At 40.4% G+C, this 25,662-nt stretch overlaps 5 protein-coding genes across 6 annotated transcripts; 2 read left to right on the top strand and 3 right to left on the bottom strand.

The window, feature by feature from the left end:
- Positions 1 to 1,559: 1,559 nt before the first annotated feature.
- LOC311259357 (uncharacterized protein) lies at positions 1,560 to 3,957 on the bottom strand. Its single transcript, XM_084356470.1, has 2 exons — positions 3,947 to 3,957; positions 1,560 to 2,304 (listed from the first exon to the last, which is right to left on the bottom strand). The coding sequence occupies exon 2, from the start codon at positions 2,229 to 2,231 to the stop codon at positions 1,797 to 1,799; it is 435 nt and encodes a 144-aa protein (XP_084212596.1). The 5' UTR covers positions 2,232 to 2,304; positions 3,947 to 3,957; the 3' UTR covers positions 1,560 to 1,796.
- A 2,049-nt stretch (positions 3,958 to 6,006) lies between these two features.
- LOC311259609 (visinin-like) lies at positions 6,007 to 10,079 on the top strand. The gene is made up of 4 exons (XM_084356844.1): positions 6,007 to 6,356; positions 6,475 to 7,002; positions 9,020 to 9,131; positions 9,581 to 10,079. The coding sequence occupies exons 1-4, from the start codon at positions 6,168 to 6,170 to the stop codon at positions 9,667 to 9,669; spliced, it is 918 nt and encodes a 305-aa protein (XP_084212970.1). The 5' UTR covers positions 6,007 to 6,167; the 3' UTR covers positions 9,670 to 10,079.
- An 88-nt stretch (positions 10,080 to 10,167) lies between these two features.
- Positions 10,168 to 16,941, bottom strand: LOC311259803 (germ cell-specific gene 1-like protein). Its single transcript, XM_084357136.1, has 7 exons — positions 16,884 to 16,941; positions 15,642 to 16,720; positions 13,061 to 13,243; positions 12,846 to 12,893; positions 12,593 to 12,745; positions 11,683 to 11,794; positions 10,168 to 11,576 (listed from the first exon to the last, which is right to left on the bottom strand). Exons 2-7 carry the CDS (start codon positions 15,835 to 15,837, stop codon positions 11,204 to 11,206), a joined length of 1,065 nt encoding a protein of 354 aa, XP_084213262.1. The 5' UTR covers positions 15,838 to 16,720; positions 16,884 to 16,941; the 3' UTR covers positions 10,168 to 11,203.
- A 2,181-nt stretch (positions 16,942 to 19,122) lies between these two features.
- Positions 19,123 to 21,857, bottom strand: atg12 (ATG12 autophagy related 12 homolog). The gene is made up of 4 exons (XM_084356717.1): positions 21,726 to 21,857; positions 20,400 to 20,536; positions 20,243 to 20,305; positions 19,123 to 19,321 (listed from the first exon to the last, which is right to left on the bottom strand). The coding sequence occupies exons 1-4, from the start codon at positions 21,829 to 21,831 to the stop codon at positions 19,262 to 19,264; spliced, it is 366 nt and encodes a 121-aa protein (XP_084212843.1). The 5' UTR covers positions 21,832 to 21,857; the 3' UTR covers positions 19,123 to 19,261.
- isoc2 (isochorismatase domain containing 2) lies at positions 21,751 to 25,490 on the top strand. Of its 2 annotated transcripts, none has more exons than XM_084356716.1 (7): positions 21,751 to 21,837; positions 22,197 to 22,312; positions 22,602 to 22,726; positions 23,137 to 23,349; positions 23,712 to 23,782; positions 23,896 to 24,013; positions 25,322 to 25,490. In XM_084356716.1, coding segments are annotated over exons 2-7 (594 nt in total). In that variant the 5' UTR covers positions 21,751 to 21,837; positions 22,197 to 22,311; the 3' UTR covers positions 25,388 to 25,490. The 2 variants fall into 2 exon arrangements, with proteins under 2 accessions (XP_084212842.1, XP_084212841.1); XM_084356715.1 differs by lacking the exon at positions 21,751 to 21,837 and adding an exon at positions 21,918 to 22,010.
- Positions 25,491 to 25,662: the final 172 nt, after the last annotated feature.

The following is a 25,662-nucleotide window of genomic DNA, read 5'->3' as shown; positions in this document are numbered from 1 at the left end:
CCTTTACTGTAAATCACAGTGAGTAAAGTCATTGGATGAAGTCTGAGGTTACACTGCGTTTAAACTCCAGCAGATGGAGGTACTGACACATTTCACCCCTCTCCTCTCTGCTCTTTCTGTACGTTGATAGTGTACAGACCTACTTATACTGGTTGTTGGTGCTACAGTCCTACTTATCCCTTTGAAGTGATGGATGTAACTAAGTACATTTACTCAAGTATGGTACTTAAGTACAATTTTGAGGTACTTGTTCTACTTTTGGAGATGGATGTATTTGATAACCTTAGTTACTAGTTACTTTAAAGATTGCATGCTGCATCAGAGCCAAAGTAGCATATTATTGTTAGTTTTATTATTATATATCAGCAATCAGATTAAAAACACATTGATTCTGATGATAAGAAAAAGGCTGAATATGGAGTCTGACAGGTCAATAATCAGTCTACACATAGTATAAAGTGTATGAATACGTGTAAATATATGTATTATTTACTTTTACTTGTACTTTTAGTATATTTATTGCCAGAAATACACTTTTACATTTAATATCAGATATTGACTTTAAGTCAAGTACTCAAGTACTATTCTTATGGGTGACTTTAACTTTTACCAAAGTCATATTTCATCACGATATCGTTACTTTAACTCAAGTATGATCTGTGTGTACTTTTTACAACACTGTTTATTATGTTGAACTTTCCATGTAGACTTGTTCTGTCACTGGTAATACTTAATACTTCAACCGTCGACCCTTCAACTTTTAAATGTTTGGCTCACTTACCTGTGCACTTACACACATATTGAGGGCAGAGAAGAGGTTTGAAGATATCCGTGAATATAAATGTAATCCGCAATTAAATGTCATATTTTTCAATGCAAATATAAATGGGTTCCCCTCCAGTGTGTTGTACTGCAGTTGCAACAGGATACAACAGCTATCTCAAAACCTCTGCCACAAATGAAAAACATCTGCATGGCTTGATATCACCGGGAGGAAATGGGAGAGTCTGTATGTCTGACAGACTTCTGTGTTCTGTAGTAATGTCTCTCTTTATTATCTGTGCACTTTGCATTCTTCCAGGTTTTTATATTTTCTTCTTTCTCTCTCTCACACACACGCGAACATAGAAATTTTACATGTAGTCCATTTATTACATACAACATTGTCAGTTGAGAGAATGAAAGAAAAAACAGGCATCATAAGTTAAATACAGTGGTAGGCAATGTTGGAAGAAGTGCTATTGAATGAACGTATACAATACCTCAGTATGCAAACACTACAAGTTAGTGCCCTGTACTCATAATTTTATGTGAGTATAAGTACATAAGTACTATCAGCACAATGTACTTTAAGTATCAAAAATATAGTATTCATCAGGCAGCAGATTGGCCACCTACAGAGTATTATATTATACAATGCAACAAATCATACACAAACCTCACAATGTTTTTTATGTAAAATCTGGATAATCATAGAAACTAGTTACTATGGCTGTTGATGAGATATAGTTTAGTACAAAGTACATACGTTTCTTTAAAATGTAGTTGAGTAGGATTATATAAAAGTTGCATGAAATGGAGGGAAATGTTCTTATTTTCCTGGAAAACAAGAGTTGTGATTCGACATGATTTAGATGGAAAGTTACAGTGAAGAACAGCTGTTGTTGTAGGTGGGACTGATGTGGAGGAGTTTTGTGGAAGAGGCACGGGGGAGTGTTTTTTCCAGCTCAGTGTGAGTATGTGTCTTGTTAACAGTTGATTCAGAATTTAATTTCTCTTCTGATACTCGTTTCTTTCTACACAGTGACTTTTTTAATCACCCTCTCGCTCTCTACCAGAACCTCTTTCCCATCCTCTCTTGCCTCACACGTCATCGCTCTCTTCTTCTTCGTCAGGAGGTAAAATGCCACCACGCCTCCCACCACCGATAAACTGAGGGCCAGAATCACAAATCCCAGTACCAGTAAGTGAGAGGTTCCTTCTTTAAGGTGGTTTAACTGGTCCCACAGGCCCACAGCTACGCAACTAATGCCGATGAGAGTTCCCCAAAACCCAAAGGCCAGCATACAGGATCCACAGGACAGCTCGACGCCGCCGGTCATCACGGTGATGCCCGCCACTGAGACGACCCCTCCCGGTAAGGTCACCGTCTCAGATTTTGGGTCGTAGGTGACTGTAGACGTGACGTCTGATAGAGCTGAAGGATCGAGCGTTTCCATCTTGGTTGTCATGGTTGGTTTTAATTCCTCTGTCAGATAACCAAAAGTGTTTTTGTGAGCAGCTTCTTCTTCTTCTCTCTCACTCCTACAATATCACACACAAACACGTTAACATCTTATTTCCTCTTTTTTTTTAACATCCCCTTATGTAGCTTTCAGATTGAAACAAATCACCTGATCGCGAGTCCCAACTCTTTATTAAAGCTATACAGTATGATGAACAGTACACCATTGCATGAAAGGTCTGCGTGATTTACACATTAACTTTGAGAGCCATATTGAGATTTACAGTTCGTATTGATAATATTTTTATAAAGACAAATCAATAAAAAAAACCAAAAACATCTACAGATCTTATGGAAAAGGTGGAGAATAAAAGTATCTCTTTTCCTTAAAAACATTATTATGATCGTGATTTAATATATTTACAATCTTTGTCGGGGCCAAAATGATTGTTTTGTTTAATTCTGTGTAAAAGTTCTTGGTTTCAGTTTCTAACAAGGTTTGTGAGCCAATAGTATAACACACGTTGTATCATGTGGTATCAATAGCACCTCCAAAGGTAAAACATGTATAATATGACCAGAATTCAAAGGTGGTGAGGGTTAGGCGCCGAAAATATCAGGGACAGCAGTGTCAGCCGCATGAGCTGCCCACTATATTCTTTGCTGTAGATATCTCTGGCTGAAGCTAGCTGCCATTAGCTTATTAGCTCAGATAGCCTACCCCGTGTTGTGACCTTGTGCCTTTTTATTGGGCATCAACCTCGCGTTTGAATGTTGCATTGTTGAAAAAATACACTCGGGTAAATGAACACTTGAAACTACAGGGGCCATCAGATCGCCTCTTACAAAGTGGCGTTACAAGACAGGATGGGCTGGAGCTAGCTGGTTAGCACGCTAACTTCAGTACACATCTCTGCAACGTAGTACGTAGACGTTTTTGACATAATGTCAACACTGCTGTTAATTCACATTCTGTTAATAATCTCAGTTCATTTTTTTTTTTACTTAGATTCTGGCCACATTTCACACGCTGCCCCTTTAAAATACAAGTCTGTGGGATGAACAATGTTTGGGCGACGGAAAAGCAGAAGCTGAATGCTCATGAGATTTTAAAATCGGTCATTTAAATGGCAAAATAGCATTTCAAGTATTTCTACTAAACTGAATGAAGATAAAGAGGAAGGGAATTACATGTGAGATACAAATACAAGGGAGATCTTATTTCTGTGGCCTCTCCCGTTGGAACCAACAAATACTGGAGGCTAAGTTAAACTATTATTGCCTTCACTTCAGTAATTTGCAATACGCCTTAACATAAACCTTAGTTTCTTCAACCCATTGGTTCCATGTCAGGCACCTTAAATTTATAAATTCAAAGCTGAAATCAAGATGAGTCTCCAATTCAATGATTACTCTGCATTTTAATCCACTGGATAGACTAGAAGATGAAAGAGTAGGACACGGGTTGGATTGGTACGTAATTGCTATGTAAATATAGATAACTTAAGAAAAAACAGAATGTTGTATTTTATAAAATGTCTGCCGTTGCTTACCTCAGCGTTGAATCAGGAGCTTAGATGTCAGTGAAAACTGTGTCAAATGAAGATCCTTTAAATTCACAGATGTGTGCCAGTGATTTTAAGTGAAAGCCTAAAAGTGCTGCAGACTCTCTCTCTGGACAATGGGTGCAGAAATGGGAGCAAGGGGCCCCAGTGCTCTTACCTTTATCATACACGTCACAACCTCAGGCCTCACAAGATGGTGGGCACAGTTGTCAAGATTGTTGTCATCGTTTGTTTGTTCCTCTCTTTCCTTGTGTTCAGTAGGAAGCTCTCGTCTGTCATTAAGCCTCATTATGACCCATTACCAGATATTCATCTAGGAACAACTCCCTTCCTTTTTTCCTCTCTCTTTCAGTCTTAAGATTTGAGCTGTGTCCGACCAAGGCATTGTTTGGGCTGAGAATGGATTTTTTCCTTCTTTAAAACAATTTCCTGTTCAGCATTCCCCTTTCTCTGGTGTCTCTGGTGGTGAGTTTTAGGAGTAAGAAAAAAAACATCTTACTTCTAAAACTTTGTGGTGTGACATGTACTATTGAACCTTGTGACTAACTTGAAATATGAACAGGAATGAACATGACTCAGTGTTCTCTGTTACAAAGGAAATGTCTCATAATTCACAGTGTTTTTGGGCCGTTCATTTCTGAAATATGTGGAAAAACCAATTGCAAACACGCTCTGTGTTTACTTGGTCCTGTTACGAAGTGCCTGACCTGCCCTGCCGACAATGAGTGGGGCAGATTTGCAGCCTGTATGTCAACGCTGACGTTGAGCTGGCTCCCAGGATGGTGCTGTAACACAGGTGAAGTTTGATACTGCCAGTTAATCGGCTGAAATGCTGACAAGCCAGCTGGGACGTTGCCACTGGAGAGTCACAGTTTTAAATGCAGATATTTTTAGAAGTGTTGATTTCTACTATTTACAAACATTCACCTGTTACTGCAGCATTTTCTATACATAACTGCCTGCAAAAGAAATAACTATCACATTTAATGTTGCGAAGAAATGTGAGAACAGCCTTCTACAGTATAAAAACATAATTTCATTATTGTGTCATCAGTGGGCTTTTAGATTATGCGAACACATCCACGTTACATGTTTCCTCACCTTGTCCACAAGGAGAAAAACATTTCAAAAGTGACCGCAAATCCTCGCTCGCTCCAGCTCGAGCAATTAGTCGAGCCGAGGGTACAGGTCAGATGTCAGGGATTGATTTGTGAAGAGGAGGGGGTAATTCTATTGGCCACGGCACTCACAGGATGATGATGATGGTAATTGGCTAAGGATTGGTTGGATTGGGTGGGACGGGGCGGGGCGTTAGTAATCCAATAGATGGACTCACTGAGCATATTTATGGAGCAAAGAAAATCCGGCTGCAAAAAGCAAAGACATGAGTGATAAACAAAGTGTGTTTGAGAAGCGCTACTAATGCTGCTTCCATCGATATACACGCACTTATGCAAACCTGTAACGCGTAAAGTGTTATACACGCCCCCATCTCCATGCTCGGCCAGTCAGAGACAACAGTTAAGACAATAAAGATAATACATGCTGACGAAAACAAAACAGGCTTGATGTAAATGTGTCAAGAAGTAATATACAAAGGCCCAGAGGACTACAACTGAGTTCACTGGGTGGAAATGAAGTGTGTGTGTGTGTGTGTTTGCGTCCCTCAGGGTGTAAAACATGACGCTTTCAGTGCATGAGACAATCATTTGTGGAGGGAAAAGTCAAAGGCTAAATCGAAGAAGAATTCGGCAGTCCTCCAACAAAATCATAATTTGGGAACGTAAGAAAAGAGGGAGGACACTTCTAAACAGTTAGTCCCGCAAAACAAGCTAAAAAGACGGCAACATCACAGCTCAGGGAGGACAGGAAGGAGGTCAGGAGAAAGATGGCAGTGACGATGACGTGAGGGGCGTAGGTGGGATTGAAGGTAAAGGTGGGCGGCAGAGGGAGTTAAACTGCCTGGACAGATGGTAGTCTCGAATTAGGCGTCAGTGGTCACCTAAACCCATTGAAAGTTCACTACTGAAATAGCAGATATGCTCCTGGAGAAGCTAAAGTTAGCTTTAAAAAAAAACAAAACACCTGGACCATGTTAACAAAGTTTCCTGGAAAATGTTTATCTGATGGCCAGTTTACAAAAGTAATGTTGAAGTTTTTGTCATTTTGTTACTTTCAAATTGATCTTATTGCTATTATTCAGTGAAACGCATGAATCTCTGTTGATTGATTCAAGTTGAGTTATTAAGTAAGTAAGACCATGAACTTATTTGATGCACCTACCACAAGGTGTAACTCTCATGACTTTAATGCTCACTGTTTATAAGTCATGTAACAGAGAAGTGAACCCAACACTGTAGATCCTTCTAGAAGACCTGATGGAGAAAATTAGGATTCAGGGGCTCCTTTTAGTCACGAGCTCAGCCACCCTAAATCCCGTATTAACAGAATTATCCCAGTCGTCCACGGTAGGAGTGTGTTTCCCCCAGCCCTTCTTATCTCTTACAGTCTTACTGCTCAGACAGACGCTCAATACTCCGGCTAGCATCTGCCCGCGCTACACACAGGTAAGCTTTTCTTACATCGCTGATCATCCTCACAATGTGATTTACTGAGTAACATGAGGACATTTAGGATTTCATAAGTGGACTGGACCATAATGTGTCATTTTTTTGTCACTTGCAGGGTTTTTCTTTGGCCTCTAACATCAACAGAAGACGTCAAGCCAGCAGTAAACAAGAGAGAAGTTCAGGTGGCACAGGGGAAGAAGAAACTCACTTGCCGGTGAGTTTGTCAGAGAGACACGTTACTAAGACACTGAAAGCAACGACAATGGGAAATTCCACCAGCAGCGCGTTATCAAAGGAGATCCTGGAGGACCTGAAGCTCAGCACCAAATTCACTGAAAATGAAATCAGCCAGTGGTACGAGAACTTCCAGAAGCAGTGCCCGACGGGACGCATTACACCAGAAGAGTTCGAGCAGATCTACAGCCGCTTCTTCCCTGAGAGCGACGCCAAGAGCTACGCTAGACACGTGTTTCGCTCCTTCGACACCAACGACGACGGCACTTTGGACTTCAAGGAGTACATCATTGCACTGCACATGACCTCCACTGGGAAGACCACCCGAAAACTGGAGTGGGCCTTCTCGCTGTTTGATGTGGACAAGAACGGATACATCAACAAGACAGAAGTGACGGAGATCTGCCAGGTGAGTGGAGGAAGTAGTGATATTGATGAAAGGATGAGACACTTGGTAGTGAATGGTGTCCACTGATGGTACAGAGTGATTATGTATCTTGTTTTAAACATTTTCCTCTTCAGATAGATTAATATCCGAGCATTTATCTTCTTTTATAGGGGCAGTATAATACTATGTTGACTTTGAGTGCCAAAGAGAGAAAGGCTGTTTCATTTTACCATAACATTCATCTTTATTGCTGCTATAAACACACAATATCAGAAACTCAAGCTGTCCTGTTGCTTATATTCCTCGGGAAAGGCTTTATTCTAAGCCACAACAGAAAGATAAAATAAGAGGATTACTTGCCATCATGCAATACAATAGCCCTGTAGTGAATACTACTTTTTAAGAGTATACGCAGGTTTTTTTAAAAAAAAGTTTGAGGTGTTGATTTAACTGCCCCTTTTAGTTTTGGAAAATTGTTGTTTGACTGCATTATATTGTCATTTTTTCTTCCTATTTTTTGCCCACTTCCTTTTAAGATCCATGTAAAATGAGTTATTAAAAAGTGACCATCCCTCTCATGGTGCAGTATGTAGGTCTCAGTACTAATTACCAGCCCAATTAGCCAGCCTTTTTGAGCTCCAAACTCCCGATAATCTCTGTGATTACAGGTTTAACTCTCAGACAATGTAGGCTGTCCTATTCTTAAGTAAGGCTACTCCATTAGAGGGGCTGCCCGTCATCCTTGATTCTAATCCACGTTTCTTTTTTAGCGCACTTTGGACTATTAGATTAATTGATGCTAATTACTGTACATTAATTGTCATCCATTGTTTTCATACAATCAGAACTCAGTGTGATGGATGTTGTAAAGTTTTAAGACAAATGAAACAGAATTGTAAGAGGTTTAGACAGATCAGCTGAGGATCCAGCTGGCATTGTAATGGGATTTCATTCCTGGCCAACTGGCCCCAGTCCACTTGCATCATGTTTGCAACCGCTGCACAAAATAGCTACATTTCAAAGCCACTCTGCCAAAAGTTCAGCAACCTATGACAGAATCAGACTCTGTGGGGAGAAGTAGACAAAACCAGATCTGCTATATGCACAGAGGCTAACATCATTATCACATGAAGATAATCCAGTGATATCTGCTTTCATATGTGGGTCTGAAGCGGGAAATAAGTGAGTGAGGAAGGCCAGAGGAACCATTATTAGTTTAGTCTAGTACAGTATACTACTCTGATACAGATGTGGTTTCATTATTTTTATAACTGAGCAGAAACAACTTGTACTCACAGTGTGAATCTATACAGAGCAGAGGGGCAAGATGGAGGGACAGTCCAGGGAGAACACAGATGACATCTTGGTGTTTGGCCTGTGGCCTGAGTCTTGGCACTAATCCATGTTAATCTAGGTGTCTTAAATGTGGGAGATGAGTGCTTCCTCCCTAAGTGGGACACACACTTAAAGACCTGAACCTAAAGTGTACAGTCATGTACAATCTGCTGGATTCCAAGTGGCCCACTGCAGATTAACTGTCTCTGAAGATGACACACAGGCCTGAACGTGCTGCCGGCGGCTGTTTGATTATTAATTTTGGACACAACTAGTGGATTCTTAACTTGTATGCATTGTTTACATGTAATTTGTGATGGCCATGCGCTTTAGGATTGCTTTTGGTAGGCAGAGGGGATTGCAGGCTATATTTTGTGTAAGATTTTAATTGTAGGCTACGTGATTTGGCTGTTTTCAGCTAAATTGCACAAAGTATCCAATGGTTAATAGTAGTAATCAGATCATGAGGAGAAAGTCTCTTTGTTACTGTGAAGTTGTTTTCCATCAGAAGCTTGATGAACCACGTGCACATACAAAGCACTAATTAACTAAAGAGGGCTGTGAGCTTCACTTGCCCTGCAGGCTACATCCTTCTTGGCTTGTACATATTCGTTTTATGTGCTCTGTTGACGTTCCATACATTATTTGTGAGAGAAATAATAGAGCATTCATCACTGATCTTTATACCCAACCCCCCTCTCAGGCCATATTTAAGCTGATCCCCAAGGAGGAGCAGATCAAGCTACCACAGGATGAGAACACACCCGAGAAGAGAGCCAACAAGCTGTGGTCTTACTTCGAAAAGAAAGACAACGGTGAGGAAAAAAAACAACACACATGCAACACATGCAAATACATTCTGCCCCAGTGGTGAATGAAAGGTCACTGTGTTCATAACAGTATGTACTTATGTTAGAGAGAGAGAAAATCAGCATAAGCCCTTTCTACCTTTCCTCAGCAGCTGTTCTTACATCCTGTACCGTAGATTACATCTCACGAGCAATAAATCCACCTGGGGCTCACATCCCCAGTTACAGCATCACTTGTGTCATGCAAGCTTTATTAAGCATGCAGCATCCACAGATCATGAAACCTCAAGTGACTCCACTGCATCGCATGCTACCGACACACAACCAGACAGGAGATAAGACCAGATGTCTTAGATAAGTCATTATTCAAGCTCATGTTGACCCCACGCTGTACGTCACGTTCACCCTATTTGCCGCACTGTAACATCTCTCGCTTTGTCTTTGTCCCCTCACAGAGCGACTGGCTGAAGGCGAGTTCATCAAAGGAGTGATTGAAAATGAGAATGCGATGCGTCTTATCCACTACGAACCAATCAAGCAATAACTCACTCCTGTTTAAGCCCCCCCTCACCTTCTTTCTCTCATTAGACTCTTTCTTCCACTCATCCTCTCTGTGTAAATACTCTTCTCCTCAGTGTCTTGCTCGCACCAACTTTTCAGTTTATGTCATGTAATTGTTTTACCGATGTTTGTCAATGAATTCATATCAAATAGAGGATAAAAGAGGCCAATTGCAGCATAGTGTGTCAAAAAGACAGAAGATTCACGGTGACTATGTTGACGCAATACATAATATACAGCTAATATATATATGAAGAAAGTGTTTGATAAATATTGTCCTATTGTTAACTGTTGAAATGGTTCAAATGGAGTTTTGGCTCTGGAAAATTCATGTTATTAATTAAAATTATAATATAGTATCATACTTGACTGTTAGCTCTTTTTTTTTACAGAACTGGAAATGTCTTAAAGAGGTCCTAGCTCTCAAGTGTTGTACTTTATTTACTGTACAATAAAAAATAAAGGTTTTCTCATACATCTGTGCTGTGAAAATCAATTTATTAATCTTTCCCAAAAAACATCAAATTCTCCTTTGACCTAGAAACATACTGTTTAATAAAATGCTGCCGGTCGACAGAAGTTTTCAATTGTATCCAACCAGGACAGTAAATCCAGGATTATCCCAAATGTATAACCGACAGATATTTAAAGGAAATGTAAATACCAGAATGTATAGTGTGTATTATCCGTTGAGAAACATGTATTTCCCTGAAAGTTTCACGTTTTAAGTGCAGATTGTTGAAGTGTGCGCACGCTTGCGTTTCTTTCCAACTCTCATTCCAACCCCCCACAACCCGCCTCCTCCTCTCTCCATCTCCATCCCCTCACATGCCTACCATCTCTCCTCGCTCTATTCCTCCTTCGTTCCATCCAACTCGGGATTACTGGTTTACACATAATCTTCTGTTCAACATCAGAGAGCAGACTTTTCAAAATCTCTGTAATCTTTCTATCTCTATGTGTCTATCTTATGGGTTTGTCTGTGCATCTGCAGAGAGCGGCTGTGTTTGTTGTCGTAGCTTCTGTGTGCATCCAGATGCCGCATCTGTCAAAAGTTTGTGGCGAGAGAGCGGCGAGCTTGAAAAAGGAGACGCGTTGAATGTCCCTCTCAGATAAATGAGAATATGTCGTCCGATTACTCCAAAGGACGGGCTGGAAACATCCATCCTGTCTATGCAATGAAATGCTCATTGACATGTCCTGATACATTGCATGTTAACATATAAACAATAAAACAATATAAACATGTATTTACACACAGAGACATCTACTTTCCTACCATGAGGCACTGAGAAATACCCAGAAAACATACATGTCTTACATTGCAGTCCTCACAGTCTGATATGTATTGATTTCACTCTCCTTTAAGTGCAGTTAGAGAGTCCCAGCTTCATTATAAAGTGTAAGAAAAGAAACTCAGGATCCGTTTGCTCACATTGATCCTCCTCCAACATGGCAGCAGTGTCTTTCCTTTTTTCAGTTTTCAGCCCTTTTAGTTGATGGATATCAACGGTCCTCTAACAAGGTGAATCGACTCGATCCATTGCCTCTTCCATCTCATCCATCTCCCTCTCGCAGTCTTCACACCCCTCTGGCCCACAGCCTCCGACCAAAACCAGCGTTGGTACGTCCCCGTTTCCCACTCCGACCACACTGCCATTCGGGGCCCACGCCACGTCGATCATGCCATCCGGACACTGCAGCAGGCCGCTGACAGAGTAGAGCCCGCCGCCTGGAACGACCTCGTCATAGGCAGGAGCATGAGTGGCGGCTCTCGCTTCCTCCAGACGGAGCCTCTGTCTGCGGCGGAGCTCGATGATGGTCTTCGTGTAGGAGTTGAGTGTGACCACAGCGGCCCCCATACAGCAACTGAAGGACACCCAGGCGAGGCTGAAAACAGAGATTAAGAAGGAGTGCAACATATCAGCAAAGCCCGTATATGACAAGTATTTTGTGTACATCCTTGAATGATACAGGTTTATATGCTGACACCTACGCAAATGACCATCCGTAGTCCCAGGACTGAGGCCTCCAGTCTTTGGGGCCCACAATGACCGTCATCTGAAATACTGTGGTGTACATCATATGGGCCACCATCCCAAGAAGACCTACGTAGGGGAGGAAACCAACACAAACCGGGCAGAACAGATCTCATAACTCAGTCTAGAAAACAAAGATGACCATGCAAATAGAGAGCGACATATGGAGAAGGTGGTAGATATAAGACAGGGCTGCCTAAAGTGGGGCCTGGGGGCCAAAGCTTGCTTGCCATATGGTTCAAATTAGCCTTTCTAGTAGTAAAAAAGTACAATCTTAGTAAAATGCTCTTTAATTATGTAGGATCATTGTAAGTAGAAAGTCGAAATTATCCTTGCACCATTTTGCATCTCAACACAAAGGGGTGCTTGCTTTTTCCCCAATTAAAGGATAACCCACCAATTTTACACATCAAGGTGTGTTTACAGGTGACAGGAAGCTGCATGTAATCTGATAAATTGCCTTCAGTGATGTCTAAGATGGCCGAGTTGCATTGTGGGTAATGTAGGTGCCAGGATTTCAAGAGGAAGAAGATTGCATGGATTAAAAAAGGCGATATCTCTGATCTCGATTTTGTTTTTAAACGGTCTTCAATGAGTCCAACAGTGTTATAGGAGTACAATGATAGAGCCATGGACTGCTTTTCAAAACCTGTCACCTACATTACCCACAATTCAACATAGCCACTGAGTGACATCATCGAAGGCAATTTACAGTATCAGATTACATGCAGCTTCCTCTGGAGCCATGAAAGGCTTTATACTCCTAACACGTGTCAAATTGGTAAAGTCACCTTGAAGTTTCAGGGGAAAGTTTTGAGAACCTCTCATATAAAGTATTGTAAAACTGAAGGACGCACTGAGTCTCACCTGATAATACAGTGCAGATGGCTGCGTAGGCATTGATTTTTAGCGAGTGCATCTCTTTATGGGAACACAAGACTTCCAGCCACATCAGTAAGAAGCCCATCCCCAGCAGCCCGATGTATGTAAACTCTGAAACAACTGACAGCCAGAGCACACCTGCAACATTTGGAAATACATACACAATTTACACACATGCATCCATGTAGAAAACAAAATCATTTTTTATATTTCGGCACAGGACTGATGAACAACTCACCCTGAGTGTCTCCAGGCGTTAACTCTATAAAGCTTCGACATTTCTCCCCTACAGACCGAAAATGAGGATATAAAAAAACGTCTTAAAGTTTGAATAAAAAGAATTTATGGAAACCTGAATTAAATAACAATCCATGAAAAGAGCAACATCATATCTAATAATGTGACAAGCTGCAAGTGTGTTTGTGTTACTGGACGTGTGCTTGTTGTTCTCACCATCACTGTGTTTCTCGCAGCTTTCCCAGAAACCGGTGTGGAAGTATCTGAAAGCAAACTTGTCTTCTCCCGTCTCCCAGATGTAGTGAACGGCGTTGGCCAGCTGCCTCTGTCTGATCTTGGCCAGCTCGTCTCTCCTGGCTGGAGACAGTGTGCGGTTGTAGGGATTCTGAGTGGGGCTCTCTGTGTGACGGCACAACAGGACGATAGTGAGAAGAGCGAGTCAGGTACATTTTTGTAGCTTATTCCCGATATGGATAATGGAGCAGAATCAAAAACGCACTGGGTGGATCATCTTTTTAGACATAGAGACACCAATACATTCGTTCTCACATGCATCTATGGGAAATCTACATATGCACAGCAAACGTACAGCAGCCTACAAACATATTCATGACTCACAATCAAATGACAAACACACACTTTTGCATGCAGGTGTGTGTTGATTGAGAATCAGGCTACAGGGGGTGTACAAGGAAGAGTTATGGATGCAGAATATTGAGCGCAAAACACCTGAAAGTCCGCTCATCACACCACTGCCTCAAAAGTAACACGCCTCTGTGCTTTGCAGTCACATGCAGGTTTTGTCAGCCCACGTGTGTGTGTTTGTAAATCTGGGAGACTTAAATCCACCACTGTAAAGGTATATCTTGATCAAAGTTGATTCCTTTATACAGTAAGAGCTGTTAATCTCAGTGTGGATTAAGCATATCTGTTGAGAAATTAAAAACCAGGCAGCACGCAGTGTAAACCTCTCCTCCGTGCAGGAATAAACATTTGGAGCTCCCCTCACACCCCACAGATTAATACTAAGCCATAATTACGTTTACCGTGGGGCCAAGGTATGGGCAAAAAGAGATTAAAAAACCTCAAACCAAGGACAATCACTTTCTAACGGGGGGAGAAGTTAGTTTATCCAGTCAGATTAATTCAAGGTATTGTTTGTTATGCAGTTGCACGAAGCAAAGAACAAGAAATTCAATACTTGTGTAATCAGGTTCAACAGTCAAGGCCAAAATTTTGGAAGAGTCAACGTCAGAAAGATGTTTTTTATATCATCTGCACATTTTGGGAGACTTATGACGTGACGCACGATAACAAACTGACCGTATGCACTCAAACAGCGATGTGACATAATTCAGTATCTGCTTTATTTTGGAGGTGCTTAAAAAGCTTCTTCCATATCTGCAACTGATATCTTGCTGGTAAATGCTGCGAGATGCAGTTCAAAGCGCCAGAAAAAGCTTATAAAGAAGTAAATAAATCATGCAAATATCTGATTATATGTCATGAAACCCTGAGACTTGACAATTAAAATGAAGTCCCAGAGCATGTTTAAACAATCATTCTGTCTGAAAAATGGTAACCTGAAGCTGTGACGGGACGTATCTGCTCAGTTACAGTGTTTGGGACTGTTGCAAAGGTCTAATGCCAAGAAAACATTGCATGACTGTTGACGTCAGGTCGGATGAATCCATGAAGTCATGCCGTTTACGATAAATTGTGACACGCCCGTGAACGTGTTGGAACACCTATCGGGATGATTCACCCGGCAACTTTTTGTAGAGACTGTTCATGTGCTCACGGTGGTTTTATCTACTTGCTCTTAGGCAGCAGGAGCGAAACTCGATGTTGTCTTATTTTGCTTTGGTTGATATTTTAAAATACTCCTATTTAACAGTTTGGAACATAACAAAAATACATTTACTCAAGTAGTGAGCTTGTACTTTATTGGAGTAAGTCTATTTTATGCAACTTTACACTCCTATTTCACTGCATTTCAGAGGGAAGTATTGTATTTTTTATTCCAGGGCCTTTTAAAGGGCCTTTAAACAAAGACAGAGCTCTCGATGCATGGAATAGCATTGTGCAAGAGCAGACATGGGTTTCAGGTTTACTTTGGAGCCGTACGTTTACATCCTTATTTGTGAATATTAGAGCAAAGCAGGCTTATATTTGGAGTTGAACACCTTGTCCGTCTAGAAGTACAACAGTTCGAGAGTATTTGTCCAAAACAAAAAGTCAGTCAGATCTTTCTCTTCTAATTAAAATATCTTCCCAAACACTACATAGTGCACCTTTAATGCATCAATATTATTTTGAATGCCAGATTTTTACATATAACGGTGTACTTTTACTCTATAGTATCACTTCTTTTACTTAAATAAAGGATCTGTATAGCTGCTATTAACACATCTGTTGTTCTTTGCATCCTTGTTAGCTAGAAAAAGTGTTTTTACCTAAAAAATCCATGCAATGTGGCTGTTTATGAGATGCTAAACTCTGTGCATGACACCAATAATCTTCAAAACGTTCTGTCAAAGCATCTAGCTCATTTAGCTGAACAGTAATTGAACGTCTCCACCCTGCCTGCATATTTAAACGCGCTGTTCACAAATCCGGAAGAAGCTGTTTGCATAACAAGGGAGGGTGCATCTCAAGAAGTGAATATCAAGATATATTCATGCACACAAATGTGTGTTCAAGGGCCAGTAACAGCTGCAAACACAATAAAGAGCATCAATAATGCAACAGGAAGTACAGCAAACAAAGGTGAAAAGACAACGTCACATGTCAGTACCTGTGGTGTAAGGCTCGCTGTTGTTCTGACCGCAGTTCTTCATTTTGACAGGCGACAGGCAGAGGGGCTTGACCACCTTGTGAGTGCCCTCACACCAGTAGGAGGTGCAGAGAGCCAGGATGGACAGGGCCAGAGCCAGAGTGGTCAAGGTCAGGGAGAGCAGGGAGCGAGAGCGACGGGACATACGCTCCAGCATGGCCACACAGGAGAAGAGGGAGGCAAGGGGGGAGGCCGGAGAGAGAGACAGAGAGATGGGGCGACAAACGGGACACTGCGCGTGGGAATAAGACGAACAGGAAAGAAGGTGTGACTGCAGTCACAGATGGAGCCCAGAGGAAGGGACAGATGCTCTGAGGTGGTTTTAAACAGTGATGAGCTGCCAGGTTTAAACGGAAATCAGAGATAAATGTGATGTAACAGTACAGATAGAAGATGACAAAACACAGCTGACAAAACGATACTGTAAAGTCAGCGTGATTAAAAGAGGGGAAGATAAAGAGCGCGAGAGGGGAGGGAGCGGGATAAGATGCTCTTAAGTTGATACACGTGGGAAAGGACAGATGGAACCAAAAAAAATGAACAAGAGGGGATTTACGATGGGTCACAGTAGGAGAAAAGAGTGGGATGCAAGGACATAACAGTATGCTGGCCAGACAGCTTTAATGTGATATCCTGCTATTGATCCCTGTGGTGAATGATGTGGCCATACATCCCCTAACCTCAGCTATATAGACCCTCTGGTGTGCACTTAGTCAGTGTGACTATATCTAAAAAGCACAAGGTAATTTAAAAAAACTAGAATTTTGAATGGAAAGTTGTTCATCTAAAAGGGAAAAAGAGGACATTCTTACGTGAAATTCATCACCTGACAAGAAAGTGAAATTAAATGGTTGATTGGGACACAAAAAGGCTAAAAGCAGGGCGTCCATGTGGCGACATCTAACTTTGTTGAATGTCAGCAAGAGAGGGGTTATGGAGCTGTGTGCTCTCCTGTGGCCCCAGCTAATATCTCCCTGCTTCCCGATGAACACACTCAGGCCTGACCCTGCCGTTCATTATGAGCTCCACTGCTGGACCCTCTGAAGAAGACAAAGAAGGAGGGGTGCAAAAAGAAGAGATTACGTTTTTTGATGAAATTATGGTTAAGCCACAGATCTAAATGAAATTTTTGCTAGTAATCCCTGATAATCTGCTTTAATCTGTTTGTGTTAGGTGTGTTTTCAGTGTGAAGTGAATTCTGACCATATCTGCTGTCTCTGTGTGTCTCTCATGCAATGTCTCGTCCTCAGCCCACCGTCCCTGAAACGCGACAGAACATCAGATGAGACGGAAATGTCGAATAAACCCTTCACACGGGGACACCAGAGCGGCTTCTGATATCTGTATGATGTTCACAAAAAATATACACAAGACTAAAGCAGAAAACTAAAGAAGGCAAACATGTTCATTGACAAAAAACTATAAATCTGTTCATGAGTTTATTTCTGTAAAATGATTTGTACAATATAACACAAAGAATAAGGCCAAACTAAATGTCTGATTTATGTAAAGAAACTATATATGTGTCCGTGGTTTTCAAAAGACCTGACCTGAAAGTCAAGACATTTTTTCTGCTCAGCAAAAGGACAAGTTCACGCACAAATGACAATCCATTCATTATATGCTCACCCTCATGTTGGTGAAAAGCAAAACAGCGTTGCAGCATTCTCCTAAACAACTGAAGTAGATGGGGACTTGTTTTAAAACAACCTTAAAAAAACATAAAATGGCTCCATACAGCTCATCCAAGCCACCGCACACCCCAAGATCCCAGAGACTTGAATACACCCTATTTAAGATGAAATCTTCACTGTAGCTGCTGAGCTAAAAGCACACACCCGATCTTACAATACAAGCTGTACTGAGTCATTTTATGTTTTTTCAAGTTTTTTTTTTTTTTGACATTATAAAACAAGTCCCCATCTACTTCAGTTGTTTAGGAGAATGCTGCAACACTGTTTTGCTGTGAAGCTCCGGAAATGTTTTGTGGACTACAAACCATAACCCGACTTTCCATCGGCATGAGGGTGACAAGATCATGGCTTGAATTTTAAATTTTGGGTGAGCTTATCCTTTAACAATACACGTCTACCTCAGATTCTTCCTACCATGAACAGTGAACTGAACATACAGTACAGTGTGATCGCTATAAGTTTGCAAAAGTTCACAGCAGGAACAAGTTGAATGCAGAGTAGTACATAGCTTTGCAACATTTATAAACATTCTAGCATGAAGAACACCAATATAACTTTTTGGTTGATTGAACGAGAAACCTGGAAATTGTTTGTTCAACAGAAAATGTGATAAACATGGTTGTTTTCCAGATGCATTGACAGGTTTGTCTGTCTTGACAAATATTAATAAACTGATTAGAAACTGGACACACATCATTTGCCTCATTTAATCTGCATTAGCAAAATATCTGAGAGCTCCGTCTAAGTGCAATGCATATCTCAATTACTTATAAGGCTGAATCGACTGTTTTGTAGAGCTCTAAGGTCAAATCTTCGTATAACTTGTTTTATCTGAACATCAGTCCAAAATTCAAAGATGTTCATTTTACTACCATACATGACAGAAAAGGCATCAAACTTTTGTTTATCCAATAAAAAAATACTGAAACCATGACTGTTATCAAACTAGCTGCTGATAAATTTAATGTCAATTGACCAATTATTCATCTACAGTCATTTTAAATAATCTGTGACATGTACCTACCAGTGTTGTTTCTTGTCCCGTGCAATACTTGAAGTCAAACAGGAAGTCCTACCACAGGAAAACCTTTTCTTGCAGTCCTCTAAACCTAAAATCCTCAGTTATCTCTGCCTTGTTTTGTTGTTTTTTTTATCAAAAAGCTCCTTAAGAACTTGAATTTAGTTGCTCCATCTTGGTTTTCTGCATCACTACCCTCTTCATCGTTTCCTCTCTGTATCTGTCACCAGTATTCCTCCTCCAGGATGAGCATCAGTGACCTTACCTCTCCAGTTGCTCTCCCCCCTTTAATCCTCCCAGCCAATAGTCGAACGGAGATGCAAGACTGGTGGAGCGACTGAGAGTCTGTCTCCACGCCACTCTACTCTTTTCTGTCTTTCTTGGGAATTTATGTCACAAACCCATCCTGAATCGTGTAATCCCTCTAAGTCCATCTGTTGCTGTAGTGCCCCCTCTCTTCCTGTGTCTGTCCCTTTTCAGAGGTGGTTCCTCCCTAAACCTTTAGCACCAGTTTAAGCTCCCCACCAAACTGACTTTCACTAGGTTTTCACTTATTACACTAAAAGTATAAAACTGTGGTCCAACACATCCATATGAATGGCCGCTGCTTTTTTTCTTGGTCTCCAATAAGCACTGGTGCTGTGCAGAGCCAAATCCTGTGCCCACTAAGTTAAGTGTTTATTACTGGGTGCCAAATGTGATGCCCTCAAAAAAACCCAGTGGAAACAGCTTTATACAGTCAGAATAATTTATTTACAAAATGTATGTACAGAAAAAACTGAGCAAAGCAAGCAAAAACATCAATGTGTGCATGTTTGGAGGATAAAATTAAGAGAGGTCGAGGTTTAGATGGAGTTATAGGAAGCAGTTTAACCCCAGGCTTGAGATTTACAGTAATGTAAAACCAGCTTGCCATCGCTGCCAAAACACTGAAAAAGAGAAAAACACATACACTAAGTAAAATGTTAACTAAAACAGTAGACAGAGGATTGATGTGACAGTACAGCTCCAAAATCACGGTGTTGATATTGACCTGTCTGTCCACTGTGAGTTCTGGACTTTGAGTTCTTTACTGTTACTTATCCAGACATTAATCACTGGCCAAGGATTTTGGCATGAAGCGTCCCTCTTATTGCTCCCTCTGCTGGACAACCCTCCACATCGCACAATCACTTCTATAGGCAAGTTTGATAATGACAAAGGTTTCTTTCTAATATTACATTTAAGGCTAAGAGACTAGATCAATATGGTAAAGATATTTTGTAATACTGTGTTTAGTCTTCCAAATTACACCTCAGCTGAAGCCTGACTGGACAGAAGTTATCTGTTAGTGCATGTGTATATTGTTAATACTGTTAATATTACTAAAAGGACTCACATCTGTAATCACTGATAAGGCTTTAAATTGACATTTTACTTACTGAATAAAATTTGTCTTGGCAATTAGTCTAGCAAACGTGAATAAACTTGTCTTTTGTGTGCACATGTATTACAATTTTATTTGGAGATGTGGTTTATGTTTGTGTGTAGGGTCCAGTTATTAACTTTTTCTGAGCTTTCAACAATATCCTGTGGTCTTTATCAGTGAATAGAACTGGAAACCATCATCTGTTTGTTGATGATGCGATTAAAAACAAAGCAAAGCCAGTAAGTGAACTTGTGGAGCTAATACATACCGTTTCCATGGTCAAGAATTAGCTTTTACACACATTTTACGTCGATAACAAAATGGAAGACAGATGTGACTACTGTTCATCTCTTTGAGATCATATTTGCTAAGTAGAAAGCTAGCTAAGTACACAACACACTACAGTAACAGTTCATTAAAACAGGTGTTTATATTCACTCACATCAAAGAGGACTCCTACATCTTGATCCGGTGAGGGGGCAAAAGACTGGTTAACATAAATGAACTGGAGAGAAAAAACAAATGCAGATGCAGTTACACATAGAGAATTGAAATGATTTTGGGAAATAAAAAAGGGAGTGGACAAACTTCATCCTTACCAGTTGTTCAGTGCCATCAAGCTTGAGGAAGCGAGAGATGAACTGAGACAGGGACTGTACTGTCCTCCCCCGGTCCACCGCCCACTTCTTTGTTTTCATGATAGGAGTGTCTCCCACAGCTTTCAGCAACACGTCAACTATCAAAATGGAGAACACAGAAAGTGAAAGTGCTGTTATGGGGAATTTCTGGAAGAGCGTTCATTCACTGACTCATAACTGACATACACAATTTTGATCCTTGGGGTTTTGCACAATTTGATAGTATAGCCTGCTATTCCTTTTGTTCAATATTTCCTTCCCTTTAATCACTTCTGATATGCATTTGAATTAATATAATATGTGAATTAATAAAAAACGGCTGTGTGAAGTAGTCATTTAGGAATTAAATGAATCATTAAAGATCTATGTTTCCAATCTTATCTCGCTCTGATCTAATGTTCAAGTTGTCGCTCAAGTTTTGAACACGTTTTACACATACTGTATTACAAAGTCCATCTTATTCTCATATACTAAACATGATGAACTACAGTCATTGTGCATGTGTCATTTATTTACTGGTATTTATTTTTGGTTGCTGCAATGTGGTTACTTTTACTTTCAATCTGAAGACCCAGTATATTATTAGATCTAAAGCAGAAGTTTGGCCAGACAATTGTGTAAAGATTGTGCTATATATTGTAGCAGCTGAACTGAATGGAGGGTTTCATCTTAGGGTTGTATATAATACAAAAAAAACTTTGACATGAATGACTTCGTTATTTGGCAAAGTAGCCAAAATTGTTTTTTATGAAATAACTCTGAAACAGAAAGCCAGCCTTCTCACATAGCTCTCTAATGAAAATGCAAAATGGAGCGTAAGGCCAAACTTATCCAAAACTTTAAATAAGACATTTACAATAAACTAGTCAGGTTGTGACAGTTTGACAGTTATAAGCTAACCAGAGTTTCTTAGCTTATCCGTATTAACTTATTCGTATGTACAAGGTATGTAATTGCTATTGGCATTAGCTTAGCATATATTTGACAGAGAATGAAATAAAACAGCCTCTCTGAAGACGTATGTATCCTATAATAACAAAAAGTTGATATGTTGCCTTCATAAACATTAGCATTAGCTTTAGCCATTCCCTAAACCGGTAGTACCACAAACTCAACGTTAATTGGCTAAACAGGAAAAAAGCGGCATTCCTATTGGCCAGAATCTCTGTCAGTTTTCCGCACGTCACAAACCCGGAATTGTTTCCAATCGCACTTGCGACAACAGTCATCGTAAACACATATTATCCGCTATCTCAGGCGAATTTTCGATACATCACGCACGCTTACTTTTTAATTCAGTTTTTTTCTTCTCTTCATTTGTTGTCGAGTCGTCTGTCGGTGGCTGTGACTCTTCTTTTTGCGTTTCTGTCGGAGACTCCGCATTGTCAGACATCTTCAGGTGACTACTCTCAGTTATGGTTCCCACCCACCAGAGCTACCAAGGCGATTCGCCGCCAGCTCCGTCTGCTATTGGCTCAAAGAAACGTCAATCACTAGAACACGTGATTCTATTGGTCAATGCGCTTCTGGGGAAGGCTGTTGAACTTGTGTGTCCTCTTAGCTACATGCTAGGTTAGTTATTATTTTTCTGACTGGAGTATATTTGTTAATAGCGTAATTATTTCCTAACAAATTCAGCTGGTGGTTGTCTATTTGATTAAACTTGTGTTGGCCCGTTCTTGTTCAATATTGAATGCATTCTTACTCTTTCACTGGCTCGTACAGTAGGTAATGTTTTGCTGGTTTACAACTACACAGGTGTCGTCACATGGGACATAACAAGTTAATGTAACCCGACGGGTGAACTTTCTACAGCCTTGTTGAACCTGTCACCCACCTCTCCTCCTCACAGTCGGACTATTCAGGCAACAAAAGTAAGTCTGTGTCTTGTGTTAAAGTTGTGTTTACGTCAAATGTCGCTCCAGTTCATTTGTGTTTACATGCAAGAACATGGAGGATATATTTCGTACAAGGAAAATAACCTCTTCTCTACTAAAGTAGGACACACAAATGTTTTGAAAAACATACTGTAAAGGACAGTCCACCAAGTTATTGATCAAAGCTTCAGGGCTATTTTTAATGTTAAGTGGTTAGTCAACCTTGCATCTATCTACATATGTCTTACTCTACTATCTGTACTTTTCTGTGACCTTGTCCTTGCAGTGGCAAAGATTGGCAGACTCTCCACCAAGGATGCAGTGCTCTTCCTGTGTGACATGCAGGAGAAGTTCAGACCCAACATCTTCCAGTTCACCAACGTCGTCAGCAATGCAGCCAGGCTGCTCCAGGTTGGAAATACACACCTCCACACACCTGTGTCACTCACCAACAGAGGTGGTACACATATTCCTTACTCAAGTGAAAGTAAGAAAGTACAGGCTCTGCAGATACGAGACACTAACACTCCTTTTCTCCCCATTCTCTCTCTGTCTTTGAAAATGTAAGTTGTAGAAAGTACAGATATTGTGTTAAAATGTAGGGAGTATAAGTAAAAAGTAAACACTTAGGCAAAGTACAGATACCTGACAAATCTATTTAATTATGGTAACAAAGTATATGTACTTTGTTACTTCCCACCTCACCAGTTTATCAGCCTCAAACAATAATAAAAATATTGTCTGAGGCTTTCTTATATTATAATGATAAATTATTTTAACACATCTAATCAAATCTGCCTGCTCCCTCCTCCTTCTCACAGGCCAGTCGTGTTCTGGGCATCCCCCCCATTTTGACAGAGCAGTACCCTAAAGGCTTGGGCCCCACAGTGCCTGAGCTGGGAGCAGAAGACCTGAAAGCTCATGCTAAGACTTCATTCACCATGATGATAGAGGAGGTGCAGAAGGAGCTGGAGGCTCTGGGGAACCCCAAACAGGCCATACTGTGTGGAATAGAGGCACACGCCTGTATTGCTGTAAGACCACATCATTGCTTCTGCAGTTTAGCTATTGAAATGACATTATATTCTTCTCAACATTAAAAAAGACTAGATAAAGACAACTGGAGGCACCTTGCTTGCAAGTAATAAATACATTCATGTTCACAGTCATGTTTATCTTCTATTTAGTATGAAATTTACATTTGTTTTCAATAATGACTTTGATCTGTGGCCCTCGGAAATTAAAGAATTTATGAAACAGCCTCTAAAAAAATTAAAAGATCATTTAAAGTGCATCAGATTTTAATGTAATGTAATTACTCTATGTTCTCTGTGTCACAAAGCTTCCACAGTCGTTTCTGTTAATGATTCAGGACCTCTGCTTGTCTTTCCCACAGTGCACAACTTTTGACCTGCTTGAAAAGGGAATAGAGGTTCATATTGTGGCTGACGCTGTCTCATCCAGGAGGTATCTGCGTATTCTGTTTTGCATTGTTATCACCTGCAGTAAATATAGATTTGTTCCTCTGTGTGTGGAAACTGTATACGTGTGTGTTACTGCTTTTGTGTCTCCCTCCACAGCCAGACAGACCGTTTGTTTGCTCTGTCCCGACTGAAGCAGAGCGGAGCTTACCTCACCACCACAGAGGGTGTTCTGCTGCAGCTGGTTCAGGACGCTAAACACCCCAACTTCAAGGAGGTGCTTACTACAGCTGCACTCTGTTTCATTACATTGGTGTGGATTTCATGTGGGTGGAGGAGACAAGTGCTCCTAAATATTTATAAAAACATGAAAGTAGAAGAGGACTTTTTTTTTGACGAACTATTGCCTGAGAGCCTGACTGCATTATTTTATTATAGAAAACAGAAAATAATATAGCAATATTTTTAGGCTATATCGCGATACACAATATATATCTTGATATTATGAAATCTCTTCAAAATGCTAAGAATGGGTGGCAAAGTCTAATATTATGATATTTTTGACTACAACAATATTGTAGTGGTACTTTCACAAAATATTAACACAGTGAGATTTTTTATGAGAAATCCATCAGTAACATGGATTAGGACTAAGTGGGTTAAGACAAATATCGAAGAAGATGAACAGTCTGAACACTTGTGCCTTAGTCTCATATCACGATAAGGATATAATATTGATATTTTGCCAAGACCTGTTTTTATTAGATTTTTGTTTTTTATCTGACGCCTGAATTTTGTGTTCTTTCTTTACAAAAATAAAGACATTTCCACTATAAAGTAATGCAGAAAAATGTCCAGAAAGCAGGAAATTAAATGTTTGATGCTTAATATATTAACCCCCCAGTGTTGAAACAAGGTCTGTGCCCTTGAACTTGATTGACTTTTGTTTATTTAGATGTGTCATAAATACAAACCTGGAAGGCGACTGCTTTCAAAGACGCTGCAGTCTAAAGACAACCGCTTCAGGGCTGCCAAAAATACACTGCCTTCAACAAATATCACTGATACTGTTGAAAAGTGACTTTATAGGGTGCTCAGTGATGGAATGTAACTAAGTACTTTTACTTAAGTATTGTATCTAGTATGGTACTTTTTCTTTAATAGAGTATTTCCATTTTTTTGCTACTTTATATTTACACTCTACTACGATACATTTATTTGATAAAAAACACTGATTCCGATAATCAGTCAACCCATAGTATACAGTATGTACACACGTGTAAATGTATGTATCATTTACTTTTACATATACTTTTGATACTTTGTGCATGTAATATCAGATACTTTTACTTTTTCTGTGTTTAACTTGAGTACTATTTGCATGATTTAAGTTTACCAAAGTAATAATTTTAACACAATCTTTACTTTGACTCAAGTATGACATTTGGGTACAGCACTGAGGGCGCTGAAGGGAGACTTCCTACTGCAGTGATCGAACCCACATGTTGCACAGTCTTTTAAAAGTAAAGCGGACACGCTGCTCTTGCAAACATGCCAAAACATCTTCTTTCCACTTTATTTACAGATCCAGAAGCTGTTGGCCCACCCGTCCCCTGACACTGGCCTCCTCGCCTTCTTCAGCAACATGTAGGAAGATCGTCGCCTGTCATTCTGTTACACAGACCTTCCCTACGAGTTCACTGCTTCCAACATCCTGTTAAAGTGCATCAATAAAGTGACGCTGCTACTTTAAATGTGTATTACTGTGCCTTTGTGTCCAAGTTCCTGAAATGGTTTCAGGTGAAACTGAGTGGTTATTCCTCTTTTTGTACCGCCTGATGAGCCCACAGCTGCAGAAGCTTCCACTTCAAGCTGAAGGGGTGGGACCAGTTCACAGAGGCGGGCGCAGAGAGTGACGTCACCCAG

This window comes from Pagrus pagrus, assembly GCF_965226575.1.
Source record: "Pagrus pagrus genome assembly, chromosome: 7".
NCBI classification, from domain to species: domain Eukaryota; kingdom Metazoa; phylum Chordata; class Actinopteri; order Spariformes; family Sparidae; genus Pagrus; species Pagrus pagrus.
This window is presented reverse-complemented; position numbering and strand designations above follow the sequence as displayed.

Coding starts and splice junctions, on each gene's coding strand:
- LOC311259357 (XM_084356470.1), bottom strand. CDS start 2,231: ATGACAACCAAGATGGAAACGCTCGATCCTTCAGCTCTATCAGACGTC.
- LOC311259609 (XM_084356844.1), top strand. CDS start 6,168: ATGGAGAAAATTAGGATTCAGGGGCTCCTTTTAGTCACGAGCTCAGCC. Junction 6,357..6,474: donor TCTGCCCGCGCTACACACAG/GTAAGCTTTTCT, acceptor TGTCACTTGCAG/GGTTTTTCTTTGGCCTCTAA. Junction 7,003..9,019: donor AAGTGACGGAGATCTGCCAG/GTGAGTGGAGGA, acceptor CCCCCCTCTCAG/GCCATATTTAAGCTGATCCC.
- LOC311259803 (XM_084357136.1), bottom strand. CDS start 15,837: ATGCTGGAGCGTATGTCCCGTCGCTCTCGCTCCCTGCTCTCCCTGACC. Junction 12,746..12,845: donor AACGCCTGGAGACACTCAGG/GTGAGTTGTTCA, acceptor CAAATGTTGCAG/GTGTGCTCTGGCTGTCAGTT. Junction 11,795..12,592: donor CATCTGCACTGTATTATCAG/GTGAGACTCAGT, acceptor TCCCCTACGTAG/GTCTTCTTGGGATGGTGGCC.
- atg12 (XM_084356717.1), bottom strand. CDS start 21,831: ATGTCTGACAATGCGGAGTCTCCGACAGAAACGCAAAAAGAAGAGTCA. Junction 20,537..21,725: donor GAAAAAAACTGAATTAAAAA/GTAAGCGTGCGT, acceptor CCATTTTGATAG/TTGACGTGTTGCTGAAAGCT. Junction 19,322..20,242: donor ATGTAGGAGTCCTCTTTGAT/GTGAGTGAATAT, acceptor TCTCTTTTTCAG/TGTTTTGGCAGCGATGGCAA.
- isoc2 (XM_084356716.1), top strand. Junction 23,350..23,711: donor AGGCACACGCCTGTATTGCT/GTAAGACCACAT, acceptor TCTTTCCCACAG/TGCACAACTTTTGACCTGCT. Junction 23,783..23,895: donor GACGCTGTCTCATCCAGGAG/GTATCTGCGTAT, acceptor CTCCCTCCACAG/CCAGACAGACCGTTTGTTTG.